At 40.8% G+C, this 20,622-nt stretch overlaps 3 protein-coding genes across 4 annotated transcripts; 2 read left to right on the top strand and 1 right to left on the bottom strand.

The window, feature by feature from the left end:
- Positions 1-265: 265 nt before the first annotated feature.
- LOC121543869 (HORMA domain-containing protein 1) lies at positions 266-7,100 on the bottom strand. The gene is made up of 16 exons (XM_041854007.2): positions 6,952-7,100; positions 6,640-6,703; positions 6,328-6,472; positions 6,144-6,207; positions 5,973-6,009; positions 5,858-5,878; positions 5,740-5,766; positions 5,529-5,596; positions 3,603-3,754; positions 2,201-2,358; positions 2,015-2,104; positions 1,807-1,864; positions 1,615-1,673; positions 1,345-1,428; positions 1,085-1,153; positions 266-838 (listed from the first exon to the last, which is right to left on the bottom strand). The coding sequence occupies exons 2-16, from the start codon at positions 6,670-6,672 to the stop codon at positions 749-751; spliced, it is 1,155 nt and encodes a 384-aa protein (XP_041709941.2). The 5' UTR covers positions 6,673-6,703; positions 6,952-7,100; the 3' UTR covers positions 266-748.
- A 529-nt stretch (positions 7,101-7,629) lies between these two features.
- On the top strand, positions 7,630-14,892 carry LOC123482144 (alpha-endosulfine-like). 2 transcript variants are annotated; one of them, XM_045208720.1, is made up of 3 exons: positions 7,630-7,815; positions 10,693-10,815; positions 11,932-14,892. In XM_045208720.1, the coding sequence occupies exons 1-3, from the start codon at positions 7,762-7,764 to the stop codon at positions 12,100-12,102; spliced, it is 348 nt and encodes a 115-aa protein (XP_045064655.1). In that variant the 5' UTR covers positions 7,630-7,761; the 3' UTR covers positions 12,103-14,892. The 2 variants fall into 2 exon arrangements, with proteins under 2 accessions (XP_045064655.1, XP_045064654.1); XM_045208719.1 differs by lacking the exon at positions 7,630-7,815 and adding an exon at positions 8,444-8,518.
- Positions 14,893-17,573: 2,681 nt separating this feature from the next.
- LOC123482109 (induced myeloid leukemia cell differentiation protein Mcl-1-like) lies at positions 17,574-20,092 on the top strand. The gene is made up of 3 exons (XM_045208422.1): positions 17,574-18,250; positions 18,410-18,660; positions 18,765-20,092. The coding sequence occupies exons 1-3, from the start codon at positions 17,746-17,748 to the stop codon at positions 18,879-18,881; spliced, it is 873 nt and encodes a 290-aa protein (XP_045064357.1). The 5' UTR covers positions 17,574-17,745; the 3' UTR covers positions 18,882-20,092.
- Positions 20,093-20,622: the final 530 nt, after the last annotated feature.

Genomic DNA, 20,622 nt, shown 5'->3' with positions numbered 1-20,622 from the left:
ACAGATGTTTTGCGCTCATGCTAAGAACAGCATCAGGCCTTGCAGACAGGAAGCTGAAGCTCTTTGATCTTGAATTGTAGCAAGCACTTGCGCTTCCTTTTTCCAACCACGACACTAAAACAGGTGCACCCAGGTTTGCTGCTGATGTAAGCAGTTATAACTGAGGTTCAGCACTAGTGTGTAGAACTATTTGCTCTTAACCATACAGACTGAAATAAGAAACCTTTTTCAAAACTGAGAAAAGGCACTTTAATATATTTGAAAGATACATTTAATAAAATAACTTACAACAGGAGGGTACTGTATATTGATACTATATAAATGATAACAATATAAAATATAAACACAATTTTGCACAGTGTAAAGTTAATGATAATCATAAGACAAACCATGAAAAAATATATTGACTTTAAAAAAAACGTAATCCTTTGAAATAAATAAAACTGTGGGTTTCGCACTTCGCAGACCCTAATATACAATTGTAGAAAATACATTTTCCCCAGTCTCCACATCACACATTAGCATGTAACTCAACAACGGAAACTAAAGTATAAACATAAACAACGAGGTGGACTAGAAATAACTATTTCCTTTGTCCTTTCCATTGTAACGACAGAATGGTGTTGGCGGTGGGCACTACACCTTTCCTTTAAAATAGTCACACAACTAAAAAGGCAGAGATTTTGCCCAGGCAAATTAGAAAATCGATTCTGGTCTTGACAGGTGTCTTATAGGTTAGGTGGAAAGGTCAGAAGCGTTCCTTGGGTTCGCTGAACTTGCGTTTCTTCTGCACAGAGGCCTGGACATCCTGACTGCAGGGGAACTCCAACTGCGATATCTGCCAATCAGAGAGTGACAGACAGTTTACCAACTAATAAAAGAAACTCTAAAATGAATAATGATTGCCAAACAATATTCTGTATCCATCGAGATGGGATGGACTGAATGAGTCATATCGACTTGTTAAAAAACATGTAGGTCAGGGAACTTTTATCTTTAAAAGACAATTTGCTCATTATTATTACTCGTTCTATGAGTAAGACTGGGGACTGAAATCTATGATGCTCCAGGGGGCGTCTCCCACCATTTTGTCTTCGATGGGAGAGGGCTTCTTCTTGCTGACGCTGTGCACCTCAGTCTCAGCCTTTCTTTCCTGCACACACACAGAACAAAGACAGTAAATCACAGACTGCAGGGAAGTGCTTGTGAAGCTAGTCGGATACACTGGTCCCATAGATATACATCCTCCGTGGTCATTTTTACATTACGTTATACAAAGATGTCTTCCATTTGAACAGGACCAGTAGGAGTTAGATAGGGTTGTGAGTTTTGAGGGGCACTGACCAGGGTGGACCTGGTGACGCGTCCGCTCCTGGTTCTCTTAATGGCCACTTCCAGGTCAGAGGTCCTCTTTACCAAAGTGTCCATCTGAGACAGACAGGTCAATCAAACCATAGACCGTTACCTTCACAACTGGAGCAGCCCCTATAGTACTTTATATCCATACAGTACTATCCCACCTGTGTATTTGTATTGCTCTGTATCTGCATTTGGTTGATACAAGGCCTATCTTAGTACTGATTATGTAGAATGTACATTTTGCTGTGATTTTACCTGAGAGTTCTCTGTGCTCTCCTCACACACCATCTTCTCCTGGCAGTTCACCTGGACCTCTTTGAGCATCAAACATGATGGAAACAAAATAAAACAAAACATGGATTTCAGACTGCATTTGACTTCTTAAAAAAGAAGTTATCATGTTCAGCAAAACCTCTTTACACTAGGTTTTGAGAGAGGAGGTCCTACCTGAATTGTCCAAGTAAAGGTCGTCGTCTGGATTTTCCATTACTTTTATCATGCGAGTCTAAAAGTAGAAACCCCAATAAAAAATGTATATACTGTAGGTATATCCCATGGGATAGACAGCATCGCCCCCTACTGGGTTAAAACAATAGCATCCTGCCATAGGCGCCCAGTCAAATTAGCCTAGATTTATGTCAGCCTCAGGTCTCACCTGCTGACTGCTGATCTTGGTCACTGTCCCCCCCTCCTCCATCTTCAGTTCCCACTTGTCCCTCACGCATATGGGCTGCTCGTCATCAACCTACAGAGAAAAGGGGACAGCTGTTAATCAACGTGTCACCCATTAATCTGGTTGACATTACTCTCTCTTTAGTTATTTCCCCCCTTTCCTTCATACCTGCTCCAGCCTTTCTCTCTCTGTGGTCACGTCCACCTTCAGGGTGTGGAAGGGAGTGACCACCTCGCCCATGGTCAGGTTGACGGGCTCCTTCTCAAACTGCATGCTATCACAGTCCCCCTCCATGAATCCTGGGGGCTGGTAGTCCTGGGGAGTGACTGAGATATATACACACATGCAAATACACACACACTCTTTATGTGGTCTTTTAAAAACATATACTTGTTATACACTATGAAAGTAGTGCTTCAATTTGACTTCTGTAGTCCGTCCAGGTTTTGTAGGCTAAGAATGGGCTTAAAATATTGTCAAAATATATTGTCAAATTCATAAAAACGCGGTCATTTAAGATATATATTAAAATGTATGTGTTTTCATATATATTTATTTACCATATGCCGTTTTTCAACATATTTGAAGAAGCACAAAGCTGAAAAGGTACAACCGTTTCATTTCAACTACACACATGAACTACAAATCAAAAGGCACTGGTTGGCAACGTTCACTGAAAACCCCCAGCCTAATCTAATATAAAACACATCAAACGGCCTGTAACTAACAGGTTGTTACCTTCCTGTAAGTCCTCAGCTCGAGAAGGCACGCTCAGGCATGCTAACAACGCTGCAGGAGATGTAGTTCAAATGAGACTTCTCTAACTTTCGTGATGTATCTTACTTCTTGAGCGTCAAATATTTTGATAAAAGGCATCGGGTATGTGTAAATCAATACACAAATATACACTGAGTATACAAAACACCTGCTCTTTCCATGACATAGACTGACCAGGTGAATCCAGGTGCAAGCTATGATCCCTTATTGATGTCACTTGTTATATCCACTTCAATCAGTGTAGATGAAGGGGAGGAGACAGGTTAAAGAAGGATTTTTAAGCCTTGAGACAATTGAGACATGGATTGTGTATGTGTGCCATTCAGAGGGTGAATGGGCAAGACACATTTGAAGTGCTTTGAATGGGGTATGGTAGTATGTGCCAGGCGGTTTGTGTCAAGAACTGCAACGCTGCTGGGTTTTTCACACTCAACAGTTTCCCGTATGTATCAAGAATGGTCCACCACCCAAAGGACATCCAGCCAACTTGACTCAGTGGGAAGCATTGGAGTCAACATGGGCCAGCATCCCTGTGGAACGCTTTTGAGGACTTGTAGAGACCATGCCCCAATGAATTGAGGCTATATTAGGAAGGTGTTCCTAATGTTTGTTATACTCAGTGTAATTAAATGGCTGCATTTTCATGATTTTGATCATATAATCTTGGAGCACATTGAAAAGACCCGGGACATGACCCCGGAAGTATGACGTAGGATGACGTCACTTGCGCAGCGTATTGCATCACATCATCTCTTTTCTTTTAGCTTACTCTACATCACTGTGTGGTCTTTACCGTCGTCGTAGTAGGAGAGTTTCATGTTGAGACAGACATTGTCTGGCAGAGGACCCAGGTTCTGCATCAGTGTGTAGAGTTTACGCACCAGGAGGATGCTGGACTTTTTTGTGTTGCTGCAAGCCATCTTTCCCAGATTCTTGCTGTTTTTGCTAAAACAAAAATAAATGTAAAAACTTTTACACAATTAAAAAGTTTCTCTCGTCAATGTTTCTCAATGAAATTCTGCCATGTTATCATTATGTTATACACATTAGGGTTGAATATTTTCCCGGTATTTTACAAATGTTCCATCCTAGGAATAAATCACTTTTCTCTGGGGTAAGCCGGTATTTACCGCCAAAACCGGAAGTGTCATTCAAAAGCATTACAAAGCATATAAATAGGCCTATGTCTGGATTTGATTAGAGCTTTGATCGAATATTCAAGCCTGATGCAACCTGAGGCAGATAAAATACATTTTATGAGCCCAAGCCCAAAAAAGCCCAAATGATTGTACCGTTATCCAATACAGCTACTGCAGATTACATAAGACAGAAAAATATAAAAGCACATAGATGCTCTCTTGGGTAAATAAATGAAACAAGCTCCAGTAATCTTTTTGAGTGTGAACTGTATTACTGTACTGCATTGTATTATACTGTATTATATGGACTGGAATTATGCACTTCATTCAAACCATGATAAAGCACGGAGAGAAAATGTGATTCTGGTGCAGCACATGCGGCCTACAAAGTTACAAGTATTTTTCATTATATTTCCCCTAATGTTATTAGCCTACCTCTTCTTTCTCTCTCTTTTGTTGCTTCATTCCTTCCTTGCTTTAAATTAAATATGTTTCATTGTCCTTATCTTCATCATTCTAATGACATATTTGAATAATATAGGACTAGAATGAGATGCAAAAGGCTTTCACTTCTCTTCACGAGGATTGAATGGTTATGGGTCTGTATAAATAACTGCTATAGCCTACCGCCATCGCTCGTTCACTCTTCTTTCAAACTACCCACGAGTTCTATTGGGTGCTGTATTTAACATTCAGCAAACAAGAGCTTGTGTCCCTCTTCGAATAGTCTATTGGTATAAGAAATGCTAAAAAAAAATAATGTCCAGCCACTATTCTAGTTTAGCTTTTCCTGCATGGGACTCCAAGAGCTAAGGAGCATTTTTTACAGAGAGAGGCCAGCGGAGCACAGGTTTTTGCGCAAGAGACAGAGGCTATAAGTTAGAAGCTTATTATGCATTACCCATCATTCATTAGCTAAATTTAAGGCTAATACTGCATTGGATTTATTACCTGAAAGAGGTAGGCTAGCACATCTATAAATAGGCCTATATATATCAATCTTGAACAGGATTATCTATTTTGGATGCAATTTGAATGGAATTGATGGAGAGAAAGACTGCGAGAGAGCGTTCACTCGTGCACTGATTTAAAGCAACGATTTAGGAGTGTTTTAAACTCGTCAAATAAAAAAGAAAAATCATCTTTACAATAAAAAAATATGGTGATCCCCGAAAGCCAGATGGAGATGGGTAAATTAGATGCGCATTCGGTCTTTATATTACTGTAGCATAGGCTATGCTGCAGCACATGTAGGTCTACCTGTCACAATAAAAAAAGTTACCATGATGAGATGATAGGTCTACATACTGAGATGGGCTGTTGGTCCCCACCCAGAGCATTGATGATTCATCATGCAGTGACCAGAGGGAAGGCCTTAGAGAATCCAGATTTAGACATCGCATTTAATTTAACAGTTCCATTTCACGTCAAGCTGTTCATATAAATAATTTATTATAATTTACCAGTTTCTCGCTGTTATTTATCCCGGGAAAAGGGAGTGGTTTTGGCGGTAAATCTTGGTAAATCTCAGTAACCGGGTTCCCGCCATTCAACCCTAATACACATTCACAACGCTATACCTTTCAAAGTCAATTTTGGGTCCCTTTTCAGTGTATTCGACTTTGAACTGGTAGCATTCAGTAACCTTCTGCAAATTGTAAAGAAAGACCAGTGTCACAATGAGAAAAGGCTTGATTCAAGAGGTTACATATACTGTAGATCTTGTTCTAGTCCAGAGAATCAAAGCATTACTATGATAAATACCTATGGGGTTAAAAAGTTGTCTATTACCTTTGGATTCTCTGGGTCTGTGTATATCTATAGAAAGTGGAAGGAGAATACAAACTTTAGCAACGGAAAATTAAAATGCTTTATATGCTGAAGAAAATATTCGATAAGATATACTTACAGACATAACGACCGTCCGCAACTGTTGGAATACAAGACATTCATTATATGTAATTAATTCACATTAATAACATGCATATAATAAATAAACAACTAAATACTAGTATCTCACTTACGTATTTTCTTTGAAGGGCATCAAAGCATCCCTGCATCCTGGGAGGTGTATAAAAGAGTCTTAATTAATCAACACTGAATAAATGATCTAACCAGGATAAAGAGAAAGGATTTGGCCACAGAGAAAACACTGTACTGGAATTTCCCACTGAGGCTTGGTGGTGTATACTGACCACTGTACAATCTGACTGGCACCAGGGCAGGTGCGCTCCTCCCTGAGGATCATAACTTTCTGCTCTGTGGCATAGAGAGGGAGAAGAAAGTGTAAGGCTACTTCTTGAAGATGTTGGCTAGCTACAGTATCATGATTTAAATAACAATAGAGTACATTTAAAAAGAACATAAAATGCGCTTTACCTTCAACATATTTTCTCCCATAAGCTTTTTCTGGGAAAAGACCCCTGAGATAAGTGATGCTGGAGACTGCAATGGCCAGCAGTTTCTTCACAACAATCAAGGACTGCTGCTCTGTTGAAACTACATTAGGCAGCAACTGGGTGCCCTATAAAAGATAACAAAGACAGGCTCTTACACCTTTGAATATTTTTGAATAAATAGAATCATGTAAATATTCATAGAACATGCTATTAGAACATGCCATCATAGAACATGCCATTTGCTAGCTTTAAAACAGCAATACAATAGGACCAAGGTCGCCAGAGGTTTTACCTGAGCAGCCCGCAAACGTTGTTCACAGGCCATGGTAGTAATAGTTGATAACCACTTGTCAAATCTACAAAATAAAGATGAATCAGAAGCCAGGTAGCTAGCTATCAAGGTAAAGCTATGTTAAAATATGTAGCTAGCTAGCTAACGTACTAGCTTACACAAATAGATACATGAATATTTGATATTAATCTTGTTAGCTACCTAGCTAACGTAGCTAGCAGTACACACACCTACTGATGACACTGACTTTACTCTACAACACATTGTGAATGTGTAAATGTAATGTGAATAGTATGAAATTGCATAACTCACATAGCTAGCTATTACTACCTAGAAAAAGCGCAGTCACACAACCTGGTTTTTGGTTGAAAAAATAATAAGCTAGCTAGCTAGCCAGATCGAATTTACTAAGAAACTATTGGACCGTGGGCCAAACACACACACCAAACACACGCACACGCGCACACGCACACGCGCACACGCACACGCGCACACGCGCACACGCACACGCACACACGCACACGCACGTAAGCGCACGCACACGCACGTAAACACACGCACACGCACACACACACACATACGTTTTTTCTCGAACTACCCGCCAAACCTGACAGCTGAAGTAGCCAATCAGAGGGCAGCCTTAGGTAACGTACATTTCTTGCCACCACAACATGCATTGAGTGATTTGTGATATCAAAGGTAGTGATATGTCCTGGCCGAGGTAAATATCAGTTTTAAATGAAGTTGTTAATGTTGTGGCACTGTATGGAATTTGCTCTGTTGTTGGTGTAGTTTGATGCAACGCTGCGCACAGATTGAATATTCGCACTCTATTGGACACAGCACTGTCAATCCGCATCGCTCTACGATTAGTAGCATTTTTCATTGGCTCTCCTGGTCTCTAATACAACGTGTTTCCTTATACCATTGGTTACTGTATATGTCTGTCACAAATGGCAATCCCACATGTTTTAGCCTTTTTTTTTTTTTTTTGTCGAGGAGCCTTGTTCACAAGAGACAGATTAGATTTTTGCTAGCAGTGGAAGCTAGAAGAGCACCCCTGCGTACATTCTAACCTGCGTTTTCAAGCAAATCAGACTTCCAGTCCATTATAGCTGCGTAATGACGTCCGAAAATCTATCAGATACTCAGATGGAATATGAGGATGAAAAACAGGTGGGTTTAATATCATGACACTATCTTGAGTTGGCCAGCTAGCTATAACGCTAGCTCTATGTTTGTTGGAACGCGTTACAAGTGAAGTGTTTGAATTGATAGCTAGCTAGTTAGCTTTCGTTATGGCATCAAACCTTTAAACGTCTCGTTTACAAGCAATGACAGTGTGTATAAATCTTTTGGAAAGGTCTTGAGTAACATTTACGTGTCTCTCGATAAGCAATAATAACATAGGTACTGTATATTATTGAGTTTTCCTTTGTGCCATTGGCTCGCTAGTCCACAGGTTATGAGATATGCCTGGGCCTCATTGGTCTATCCTGACACTGCAGTAGTTGAGCCTGAAGTTGAATCTTCCGGCTTTCGAGACTGTCAGGCAAACAATAATATAGTAGCCTATCCTTTGAAATCAGTGTTTCAATGGAAACCAGGGTCAATCATCACAGTCACTTATATGCTAGCTGATCAGTCACACAAAGCTTATAAGGATTTATAAGCTACATCTATTGATTCATAGTCGTTTTCAGTCCCCTATGCTTTGTGAATGTTGTTATTTAAAGTGTTGCACTGATATTAGGCTTAGCTATATATAATATAGGCTTATCTATATCAATATGTGACAGCTATCAAATGGAGAACACTGATGAAAAGGCACTTGTACAGGCAGCATCCTGATTGGATACTGGTGAAGGTCAGAATTCAGGTGAGTCAGTTGACAAACCCACTGGTCATATCAATATGCATTGACTAGCATGTCTACATAGGGAAGGTACTGATACTACACGTTGTCTTATCAATGCTAAGGGGTGCTATTAATACAATGGTATTTTGATACAACGGCAAGAAGAGAAACCTGTCATGTGAGAAAATAACATTTCATGGTAGCTAGCTACTATGGGGTCTAGCAGTTTGGAACTTTTTGAGGGAGTGGAAAGTATCCGGTCCACTCTTGCATTTTCCCTCATTGGGGCTGAATATAGCAACTTTTACATTTTCGTTATGGATCCAAGTGAATCAGCAAGGGAATCTGTTCATCGGCTTCTCTACCTTGAGTCACTTATTATCCCTGCCCCAGAAAGCTTTGCGTTCACTGTCCTCTGCATGGAATGGCAGATATTCTCCTGTACTTCGATTGCAGTGTTTTGTGGGTTTCTCAATGTTTTCTTAGCTTTATTTAGCCAGATAAGTTACAATGTGTTGTAAGTTAACAATGGGCAATTCCATGTCAACAGTGATGCTGAGACTCCGATTTTTCCATTTAAAATGTATGCCAAACTAAAAACCAATGATTGCACAATTAAATTAAATAAAAACATACATGCACAAGGACTACTTTCCACAGAAAATTTGACAAAAACATATTTACTTGAAGAACAGTGCAGATAGAGGTTGGTAACAGAATGACGGGTTGTGCTGTTTGAGCTGTCATTCTGTTACCAAACTTTGCATCTGCACTGTTCTTTAAGTAAACATATTTTTATTTTTTATTATTCTGTTGAAATTGTTAAAAGTATTCCTTGTGCATGGAGTTGTATGGTTTGTTTAGCTTTGCAATTGGTTTTTGTTTGACATACATTTTAAAGTGAAAGATCAGTCTTAGCTTCACTCTGTTACTGTGGAATTGCCCCAATAGAGAATACATATTTTGCTGACTTCTGCTCAGAGTCTACCTGTACTGTGGACAATAACAGGGTGTGTCCTGTTAACGTACTTTCCACTGGCCTCGTTCCATGGACTCCACACTGGCAGAAAAGGGTAAACCAGTTTGTCTAGTGCAGGAGTTGTCTCCAGTAAACCATAGGCTTACACCTTACAAAAAGCTTTAGCATGAAGGTGTCATGTGAACACTAGAACCACTCTGCAAGCTCTGTGTACCTAGACTTTGGTCAGCAATTACTCAAGGTCTGTTTCTGTATCATATTTTTTCAATAACCATAAAGTAACGCCACCCTTGGCTTGTACATATTTGCAGACAAACGGCTTTATGAGGGGAAAACAATAACATGTCAGTGATGGGGTAACAAGGCTGTTTTGTCCACATCAGCTGAGGAAAAGTGTGTGAGAGAGGGGGAAATAATAATGTGAAGCTGCTTTCTAGTCACACTTAATTCTTACTCAATTATAATACTCGTCTTCTGAGTGAGTTGTTTATTACAGGCAACCATAAGGGCGTGAGAGATAGTGTTGCAGGAGAGCATGCAGAGTGTGTGACTCATACTATGAAGACGCTTCAACTCCCTCAAGTCATTTTCATGGCATTAGCCAACTTCACAGCTGAAATGAGTAGGGTTAGGCTATATGATTCAGATGCAATCCTTTCTGAAGAGCACAGTGCCAGCCCAGTAATCTTGTTGTTTTGTCATCATCAGACCATCTTATAACCTTCTTATTAGTTTTAATGTCACAAGTACAGTGAAATGCCTTTCTTCAACCACTAAATCCAACAATGCAGTAATCAATAACAATGTAATACTAAAAATAATATAAGGTAGAACAAAAACACACAAGAAATAGAAATAAGAACACGAAAGTAAGTAAGAATACTATATACAGGGTCAGTCAGTTCCAGGACCATATTTACAATGTGCAGGGATTCTGGAGGAATAGAGGTAGATAATTATAGGGGTAAGGTGACTAGGCATCAGGTTATATTACTGCATATCACAAGGCGTTGGACAGTTAAATGGAGAATGTCTATTTTAATAGCCTATGCTTTTTCTTCTCTGTGCATCAAGGCTGACATTATGATGAGGGATATATAAGCGTAGGTAACATAGGCCTACTGTTTTGATGTTTCTCCTCTTTAGCAAAATTCCTTGCGCATAGCAAGTAGCACCCATATGACGGCACATCGAAATGTTTTCTTTGTCTGGACAGGACTCTCAGGAAAAGAATGCCAACCTTGTGAAGGGCGAAGAGGTCAAGCTGAAGGCCAAGTACCCCGGCCTGGGCCAGAAGCCCGGAGGCTCCGACTTCCTCATGAAGAGGCTACAGAAAGGGGTAAGTGGAACCCTTCTCCTGGAGAGCCACAGAGAATACATGCTTTTGATTCAGCATTTTAGTTTAGTGCTAGGCTGGAACAAACGCCTACACACCTTTGTTGACCACTTGACTAGGAAATCGCATAGGCTTCGAATAGTCCTCTTTAAGACATTTCAATACGTTCTGCATTTATGAGGATCTCAGATTGCATTGGCATGTCTGTGACAGTAGCTATGTTTCCATGAACTTGTCCAGTGATTTTTTTTCTTTCTTCGACATTTAGAAAGTTCGCAAAGAAAATAGATGCGACAATTGCCTGCTAGGGTGCGTTTCCATTTAACTAAATTGTGTCAATAAAAACAGCTGGACGTAATGACCTCACACCTAAAAATTACATGTAAAAAATTGCAGAAACCTACAGTTTCGCATAACAATATAGTGGTTGAAGTGTTTCCATTATCCATTTAGGCAAATTGCGCATTAATAAATTGGTGACAGCCTGTATGCCCTCCCACATATCTGTTTCATGTCTCGGGTATAGCCAGCGAAAGCCAGCATGTATAGAATGCAATAATTTACTAATATTTGCCATATTCTAATAATTATCAAATGCCAACGTATCGCCACGGTCGGAGCCATGGTGAAACTAGATCTGAAATAATTGGATGTTGAAACTTGCCAACCAGAAAAGCAAGGCAAAGCAATTCAGGCATTCTTGAAAGTCAGGACAATCCTTGTCCTGCAAATAAACATTTTTTTTATAGTTGAAAAAATTTGATTTTGCAAGCAGTAGACATTTAGAATTAAATGTGGTGTGGAGCTTTATAGTTACTCGTGACATCACGTACCCCACATACAATCATCATTTATTCCAAAAACATTGTTTCCATCATCATATGTCGCAATAAAGAAAGTTAGACAAAATAAAAATCCTGTCGAACGGATAAAAATGTTGTTGATCTTTAGAACGTTTCTCCTATATCTGCCGTTTCCATGACACGTCGCAATGATTATTTTTGCAACATTGCTTTTTTCGAATAAACCAGGGTCATTGGAAACCTACCTATTGACATGAACTAGCAGAACTACACCAGACAACCTGAATTGAATTCCTTCTATCTTGCCCCCACCTAGCAAAAGTACTTTGACTCAGGCGACTACAACATGGCCAAGGCCAAGATGAAGAACAAACAGCTGCCCGTGGCGGGGCCCGACAAGAACCTCGTCACAGGGGACCACATTCCCACGCCACAGGACCTGCCCCAGAGGAGGTCCTCCTTGGTGACCAGCAAACTAGCAGGCTAGCCTAGCCTCCACCCATCCACCAGGCCCCTAGCTAACGTCCCTCACCTGTCCCCCAACGATGTTCTTCCCTAGTCATCTCCAGGCTCCACTTGGCTTTAACGTATCGGGGAGAGCTGTGAAAGTCAGTACATATTGCTTGTATGTGGGTGGGGAGGGGAGGGGAGGTGAGCTGGAACCTTATCTACCATCTCTCCACACAGCTCTGCCCTCTGCACACTCTGCTCTACCGCCTCCCTTATGTCTTGGTTTGGTGTTCAGAGGTACATAAAGTAGATGTGACATCGGGGAGGCTGAGTTTAATGCACTTTGTATTATGTACAGTACGTTTTTGCATCCCGAACGACACCCAAATATGTTGTTGACGAGGGAGTTAGGAACCATGATCGCTCCACATTTTTCGATGTTGTGTTCTCGTCAAAGCTGGGGGTAGATGTTTGCGTATTTTGCTTGCACACCAAATCTGGGAGGGAAGGGAACCATGTTGAAGTGTCCAAAGGAAGGGAGTGGTAATCAGAGGGAAATGTGAAAACTGATTTGAGGTTTCCTTTATCTCATGTTTTGTCAAACAAAAATCCAAGGTCGTCCACGCTGACCTGACCAAACGGATATGAAACTGCACATTGTCTGCTCATGTCGCTTTAATTCTTGACTCCCTGTTGCTCTTCTTTTTCTAAATATGCTGCATGATCGTAACATGTAACAAAATGTGCAAATCTGGAGGAGTTAGACGACTGATAGGAAGTAGCAAGCAACCAAATGGAGCCCTGGAATGTCCATGGTCACTGTCCACTCCTTCCTTCCTTCCCTCTCAATGTCCTGACAGTCCACACACTCTGTCTTTAGGCTGCCCATGGCGAAAGCAATGCCACAGCAAACTGAATACCCATGTGTCATTTTAAGGCTGGGAAAAGAGGCAACTGTTTAATAGTAAATTTCAGTTCTGTGGCTATTACATCAAAAAGCCTAAAAGATTTGTTGGGGATAAATTCAATGTATATTTCTGTATTATGTTGAGAAATTTGACATTTGGTATGATTTGTGTCTTTATAATGGGTTATTGTTTGTTCATTGTCACTTATTAGCCATTATTTACTAGAATCTTGCTCTTTTCACTGTTAATGGCAGTTCCTGTTGAGAAATTCTTCCAGTAACAGAAGATTACAGCCTAGTTCCCAATTACATTCGTTGCTAAACCTCTCCTCAGGCTCTCCTTCAAATTCAATGTACCAGGAGCCTCACAGCGTACTGCTAAAGCATATAGCCTTAAGTATTGACATTCTAAATATACAAATCTGTGATGTCAGTAATGGGGTAAACAGTCGGCCACCTGATAAACTGGCCCTGACTGGACCCTGGCTCACACAGACCTAACTGGGACACACAGTGTGCTTTAAATATATGCTCACTTGACACATGGCAAAGGGAAGGGATTTTATGACATGAGGAGAGGGGGTAAAGTGTGAGTGTGTATTTAGTTGACCCTGCTCACACCTGTTGGGATGGTTCAACTTGCAGGTGTGTTAGATAAATCATACAAAAGTGAAATGCATGCACCCTGGTTTAAAGGTCAGAGGTTGTAGGCTATGTTATCACTGAATTAGTTGTCCTATCTCAATGTATCACACACTCCACACAAATGCTAAAATACACACTTGATCACTCCCATCTTGGGAGGTTTAGACACTGACCTGTGTCAAATTGCAGGGAAGAAGATAATTGGCATTGAGTGTGGTTGTCTGGGTTAGTATGAATGTGCTGCTCTTCTCTGTCCCAGCCGGTGTAAATAGACTTTTGGGGGTGAGGATTCTTTATTTTTATTATTGATTTCACTACTTGTAGTTCTCTGATTCAGTGGTTCCTTTCTCTTGTCAGTGAATACACTACTTCTGCTTTATCAATTTTTTTTATACAGAGACAAATTAATCTGTATAATATGAATGTGTAAATGCTGCTGATTCAGTTGATGACTAATCTTAAACTAACATATTACCCCATAAAGAACGTCTGTCCTAGGATTCAAACAATCGGACCCAAGCCTACCATGAATAATGTCTGCCAATGGGAGACTGACTAACCACTCCAGGGTTGGGGGTCTAATTCCATTTCAATTAGGATATTAATTGAAATTGTACCCATGATCAATGCAATCCATTTTGGGAACTGGCCAGCTGGAGTTTAAATGGGATTGACCCCGACTTGTTACTTGACTTTGAACAGAAAGACTGTGCAGAATCCTAAATAATTGTAGCCTGCCATTCCAGGCTTATTCAAGTGTCAAATAATATAACTGGATATGCTGAAATGAAGGTTGTTCAAACAACAGGAGAGGAATTCTTGATTGCTATGTTTTTGTGCACTGTCTGGCTTTGTATGGAGCAATGCAATGAGCAAGGTATGTTAAAATACCAAGTGTCCTGTTCAACCATGATAAGTATATGCCAGAATGTAAGCAAATTTAAAATGACCGTGTGCTCTAAAGTACCTTGTGCTGCTTACCTAACCTGTTTTTGTTTTGCATACAGTAAAGATGTTTTAGTGTTCTCTTACTCACTGCATAACTACAACAAAAGTTTATCCTGGCCCAAGATAACTGCAGGGATATCTGGAGCACCCTTGCTCCCAATAACTGGTGGGTTTACATAAGGATATGCTGATTGTGGAACAGGAGACAAAACAAAATATTGATTTTAAGAAATTAGAAAGTACATGAGTACTAATTATGTTTCAGTTGTGTGGAAGTAGTGCAGCGAATCTGTCAGTATTTGAAATAAACTTTTACATGAATATGAATTACTTTTTGCTCTTTTCAATTATCTTCTCAAGTGCATTATTGATTTGATCACCAGTCCTGGTGAAGTTTACATCAGAAACCAATAACCAACTGTCTCTAGCTACAGTAATATTTTCAACCACACAGGGCAGGATACCTCCACTTTATACAGTGGGGGGAAAAAGTATTTAGTCAGCCACCAATTGTGCAAGTTATCCCACTTAAAAAGATGAGAGAGGCCTGTAATTTTCATCATAGGTACACGTCAACTATGACAGACAAAATGAGATTTTTTTTCTCCAGAAAATCACATTGTAGGATTTTTAATGAATTTATTTGCAAATTATGGTGGAAAAGAAGTATTTGGTCAATAACAAAAGTTTCTCAATACTTTGTTATATACCCTTTGTTGGCAATGACACAGGTCAAACGTTTTCTGTAAGTCTTCACAAGGTTTTCACACACTGTTGCCGGGGTCGGCAGGTAGCTTAGTGGGTAAGAGCGTTGTGCCAGTAACCGAAAGGTCGCTGGTTCTAATCCCCGAGCCGACTAGGTGAAAAATCTGTCGATGTGCCCTTAAGCAAGGCACTTAACCCTAATTGCTCCTGTAAGTCGCTCTGGATAAGAGCGTCTGCTAAATGACTAAAATGTAAATGTATTTTGGCCCATTCCTCCATGCAGATCTCCTCTAGAGCAGTGATGTTTTGGGGCTGTCACTGGGCAACACAGACTTTCAACTCCCTCCAAAGATTTTCTATGGGGTTGAGATCTGGAGACTGGCTAGGCCACTCCAGGACCTTGAAATGCTTCTTACGAAGCCACTCCTTCGTTGCCCGGGCGGTGTGTTTGGGTCATTGTCAGGCTGAAAGACCCAGCCACGTTTCATCTTCAATGCCCTTGCTGATGGAAGGAGGTTTTCACTCAAAATCTCACGATACATGGCCCCATTCATTCTTTCCTTTACACGTATCAGTCGTCCTGGTCCCTTTGCAGAAAAACAGCCCCAAAGCATGATGTTTCCACCCCCATGCTTCACAGTAGGTATGGTGTTCTTTGGATGCAACTCAGCATTCTTTGTCCTCCAAACACGACGAGTTGAGTTTTTACCAAAAAGTTATATTTTGGTTTCATCTGACCATATGACATTCTCCCAATCCTCTTCTGGATCATCCAAATGCACTCTAGCAAACTTCAGACGGGCCTGGACATGTACTGGCTTAAGCAGGGGGACACGTCTGGCACTGCAGGATTTGAGTCCCTGGCGGCGTAGTGTGTTACTGATGGTAGGCTTTGTTACTTTGGTCCCAGCTCTCTGCAGGTCATTCACTAGGTCCCCCCATGTGGTTCTGGGATTTTTGCTCACCGTTCTTGTGATCATTTTGACCCCACGGGGTGAGATCTTGCGTGGAGCCCCAGATCGAGGGAGATTATCAGTGGTCTTGTATGTCTTCCATTTCCTAATAATTGCTCCCACAGTTGATTTCTTCAAACCAAGCTGCTTACCTATTGCAGATTCAGTCTTCCCAGCCTGGTGCAGGTCTACAATTTTGTTTCTGGTGTCCTTTGACAGCTCTTTGGTCTTGGCCATAGTGGAGTTTGGAGTGTGACTGTTTGAGGTTGTGGACAGGTGTCTTTTATACTGATAACAAGTTCAAACAGGTGCCATTAATACAGGTAACGAGTGGAGGACAGAGGAGCCTCTTAAAGAAGAAGTTACAGGTCTGTGAGAGCCAGAAATCTTGCTTGTTTGTAGGTGACCAAATACTTATTTTCCACCATAATTTGCAAATAAATTCATAAAAAATCCTACAATGTGATTTTCTGGATTTGTTTTCCTCAATTTGTCTGTCACAGTTGACGTGTACCTATGATGAAAATTACAGGCCTCTCATCTTTTTAAGTGGGAGAACTTGCACAATTGGTGGCTGACTAAATACTTTTTTTTTGTATGTTGATACAAAATGTATGTTGATAAATGACAAACTTTAAGCATCAGTTGTCAGAGCACCTTACCGATCACTGCACCTGTACACAGCCCATCTGAAATTAGCCCACCCAACTACCTCATCCCTATATTATTTATTTTGCTCTTTTGCACCCCAGTATCTCTATTTGCACATAATCTCTTGCACATCTAGCATTCCAGTGTTAATACTAATTGTAATTATTTTGCACTATAGCCTATTTATTGCCTTACCTCCATAACTTGCTACATTTGCACACACTGTATATATATTTTCTGTTGTATTTTTTGACTTTATGTTTTCTTACCCCATATGTAACTCTGTGTTGTTGTTTTTATCGCACTGCTATGCTTTATCTTGGCCAGGTCGCAGTTGTAAATGAGAACTTGTTCTCAACTGGTTTACCTGGTTAAATAAAGGTCCATGATCACAACCCGTCATTTGCCACCAGGGGACAGCAGAACTCCGCATTCGTTATTTATCAACGGTCTCTGAAGGGCTACAGCAAAGTGCACACACTGTCCTCAGCCATGGCAAACGTAATTTGTTTTATTTATCTGTACCGCTCAATGCAGAGAAAATGCATTTTTATATCCTCTCTTCGTGGAGGTATTTACCTGAATGTTATTGGAAAGACATCCCAGATAGATTTGTAAAGTTACTTCAATGGGGAGGCAGAGTCGGAAGTCATCATAATCCCTCCCACTTTTCCTCTTTTAAAAACTATCCGATAAAAGGTTGGTCATTTCCGCTTCAGACTCACTGTTGTAGTTAGCAGTCAACGATGGGGGATATTTGAGCAACGAAGTAGCTAAGCGCTAGCTTTTCGTAAAAATAACAGCTAGAAGCGTACCTTTTATTTTATTTATTTTTCAAACGCTTGTTTCTTTATCTAAACGTTACGTCAATATGAGTATGTCGATTACACGAGCCACAACTACGATGTTGAATTTTCAAAATGGAGTCGTCGGAGGATCTTCGTACCCTGCTGGTGCTAGCCCTTTGTACTATTTCGGCGCGACTGGGGCCGTATGTGCTGGGGCGTCACCGAAGTCTAAAGTAGATACTGACTTGGGAAATGGGACTGGCGATACTCCACCACGACCCACGAAATTAGGAGTGAATGTCGTGAAAAGCAACGTCCTAGATAATCATTTGTCAGACCGAAGCAACAATGACGACTCTGACGACTCTTTGCCGTGCACTCCCCAGATGGCGTCAGAGTGTGGGCCTGAAATATCGAATTGTCCATCGGGCGATGAAGTATTGGAACATGATACCAGACAACTCATTGAGAACGTCTTGGGGGACTACACAGGACTGTCTCCGCTTCGTTGGAAGCAAAGCAAGACTCTTACGACGATGAAGCGAGTGGTGGAGGATGTAATAGCGAAGCACCGATACGCATACAATGGTACGTAGATGGTATCGATAGATCCAAATCACTGGCACTAGCTAGCTATATCCTAATTTTGTGTTTAAAGATGGTATTGAGCTCATCATGCGCTAACTTGGTTAATAACAGGAATATGGTTAGTTCGTTTTACTCAGACCTTTTTATTTTATTTTTTAGGTATGATCGCCAAACTTGACTTGGATGATCGTAGCGATGACATGAGCGTCATCAAGTCTGTGGCCAAGACCCTGTTCAGTGATGGGATCACTAACTGGGGTCGCATCGCCAGCCTAGTGGCATTTGGATCAGTGGTGAGCCAGCACCTGAAGGAGAGGGGCAGGGGACACTGCATTGAGTTGGTGGGCCAAGAGATCGCCACATACCTCCTCTCTGACCAAAGGGACTGGCTGGTCAAAAACAATGCATGGGTGAGTCATCTATGTGGCCCATTAGTCATTTGCAGATGTAACACAATCTAAACTTGTTCAGTAGCTAATAATAAACCTAACTCTGCCTTTGGTCTCTTTCTCAGAATGGATTTGTAGAGTTCTTTCATGTGCCAGATCCAGAGTCCTCAGTAAGGAACACCCTCATAGCCTTTGCTGGAGTTGCTGGGATTGGGGCAACACTCGCCATGTTGATCAGGTGAATTGAACTATAAAAGACTTACCTGTTACTTTTTTTTCAACGAAGAAAATGGACTATTCCCGCAAGTTCTCCGAAATCCTTAATATCACCATGGTTGGAATGACTACCCAATGATGTCCTGTTTGGTCAAAGAAGAGGGTCAGTCTGTTGGATTGTAGTGACCGACTGAATTGGGACAGTGCTTTGGTGTCAAGCTCAAGTTTGCTTTTTTCCGCATCAATGTTTTGGTGCCTTTTTTGTTTGAGGGGCCATATGAGGATATTTGGTAGTTGTCGGAACGGTATCTAATGGACTTGTTAAATGGCGCTTTTATTTAATGTACAAAGTACAGACATTTTATTTTTGTAATAAATGTATAGTTGAATTTAGACTCGTACAGAAACATAGTTAATTCCTCTGCAAATGTTCAACTCACTCTTTTTAAGTCATCAAGATGGAAAAGCACTAGCTAATAGCTATAATTCACAATGGCAAAGTTCCGCCTCTGACCATAAAGTTGGCTCAAATGACTTGTTTCTGTTCCTTGTGATATTAGTCATACATGTACATACAGGGATTGGTGTAAGAAAGGCAGAACCTGCATTGAACTGACCAATGAGGGCCTTAGAATTCAACTAAGGTGGTAAACCCAGGCTATGGGCATTGAAAATGTAAAGCGCAGGAAAGACTGTATTTTACGTGCAATTAATTGCCTTACATGCTTGTCGCGCATGTCATAAAGCCCCTATCTCGCCTACATCCCATTCATAAGTCCATGTTCCTTGGGGTAGATTTGCTAGTCATGCCTTGCAAACTATTTGCGTGGATGCAATGTGACTTCCTGGTTAAGGAAATATTGTGGCTGTTGCACTAGGCTTTACTGGGAGGGGGAAGGGAGGACGTGTTTGAAAGTCAGTTCAAAATTCCATTATCAAGACTATGCTGATTGTATTTGAAGCGTTTAATTTCCAAATTATATCCATGTAAATGAAATGTGCTCGCAGGTATGAGTTTTAAATATGAGCTTAAAGATTGCAAATGGTCTCTGGCGTTGGTTCAATAGAGGCAAGATCGTCTGGACAGTAAACATGTACAGCAGTTCCACCTAACAAACTAGCACTAACCCTCCTGATGCATCTTGCTGGCAAATTCCTTAAATCTCCTGAAGTTATATGATTAAAGGCTAAAATCATGCAACTTTTGTGACTGCAATGAATAAAGGATGTGACTTTATTCACTTTTTGGCTGCAATTGTCTCAAAGCAGAAGTTCAACTGTTAACCTGCTGTGAACTTTGGGACTACTTTTCGGAAGGGGGGGGAGATTTTGTGAAAAGATAGCAGTGACATCTGCTCTGTGCTAGTATCTGGTGCTGAAAGGTAACCCCATACACAAATTCAATCCTGTGTTGTACATAGTCATCTACCTACACACAGTCAAACATGCTTATTCACTCCACTCCCCCCGGACATGCACTGTGAGGTTATTTCCTAGAAATTGCGCTTCTGTGTTAACCATGCATATATGTGTGTGTCATAGGCAGAAGTCTACCACAGTATCACTTCATCTGCAGCCTCAGTTGTCAGAAACATAACCATTATTAAACTAAGATCACCAGAACCACTTGGGTGACTCAACCTCTGAGTTGCCAATAAAATAAGTTAACAGCAGTCCAAAGATCTTTTACAATGTTGCATAACGTCAGTGAGCTTCACCCTTTAGGTTTAGAGATGTTTCCACATAAATTGCATCTGACATCTGTCT

Source organism: Coregonus clupeaformis, chromosome 28 (genome assembly GCF_020615455.1).
Source record: "Coregonus clupeaformis isolate EN_2021a chromosome 28, ASM2061545v1, whole genome shotgun sequence".
Classification (NCBI taxonomy): Eukaryota; Metazoa; Chordata; class Actinopteri; order Salmoniformes; family Salmonidae; genus Coregonus; species Coregonus clupeaformis.
The sequence above is the reverse complement of the archived record's forward strand: the minus strand, read 5'-3'. Positions and strand labels throughout refer to the sequence as shown.

Bases quoted from the DNA above. Each gene is read 5' to 3' on its own strand.
- LOC123482109 (XM_045208422.1), top strand. From the start codon at position 17,746: ATGAGTATGTCGATTACACGAGCCACAACTACGATGTTGAATTTTCAA. The intron at 18,251-18,409 runs GTACGTAGATGG...TTTATTTTTTAG, and splicing joins GCACCGATACGCATACAATG to GTATGATCGCCAAACTTGAC. The intron at 18,661-18,764 runs GTGAGTCATCTA...TCTCTTTCTCAG, and splicing joins TGGTCAAAAACAATGCATGG to AATGGATTTGTAGAGTTCTT.
- LOC123482144 (XM_045208719.1), top strand. From the start codon at position 8,459: ATGAAAAGGCACTTGTACAGGCAGCATCCTGATTGGATACTGGTGAAG. The intron at 8,519-10,692 runs GTGAGTCAGTTG...TTGTCTGGACAG, and splicing joins TGGTGAAGGTCAGAATTCAG to GACTCTCAGGAAAAGAATGC. The intron at 10,816-11,931 runs GTAAGTGGAACC...GCCCCCACCTAG, and splicing joins TGAAGAGGCTACAGAAAGGG to CAAAAGTACTTTGACTCAGG.
- LOC121543869 (XM_041854007.2), bottom strand. From the start codon at position 6,672: ATGGCCTGTGAACAACGTTTGCGGGCTGCTCAG. The intron at 2,105-2,200 runs GTATGAAGGAAA...TTTTCTCTGTAG, and splicing joins AGAGAGAAAGGCTGGAGCAG to GTTGATGACGAGCAGCCCAT. The intron at 1,674-1,806 runs GTAGGACCTCCT...TGATGCTCAAAG, and splicing joins CCTTTACTTGGACAATTCAG to AGGTCCAGGTGAACTGCCAG.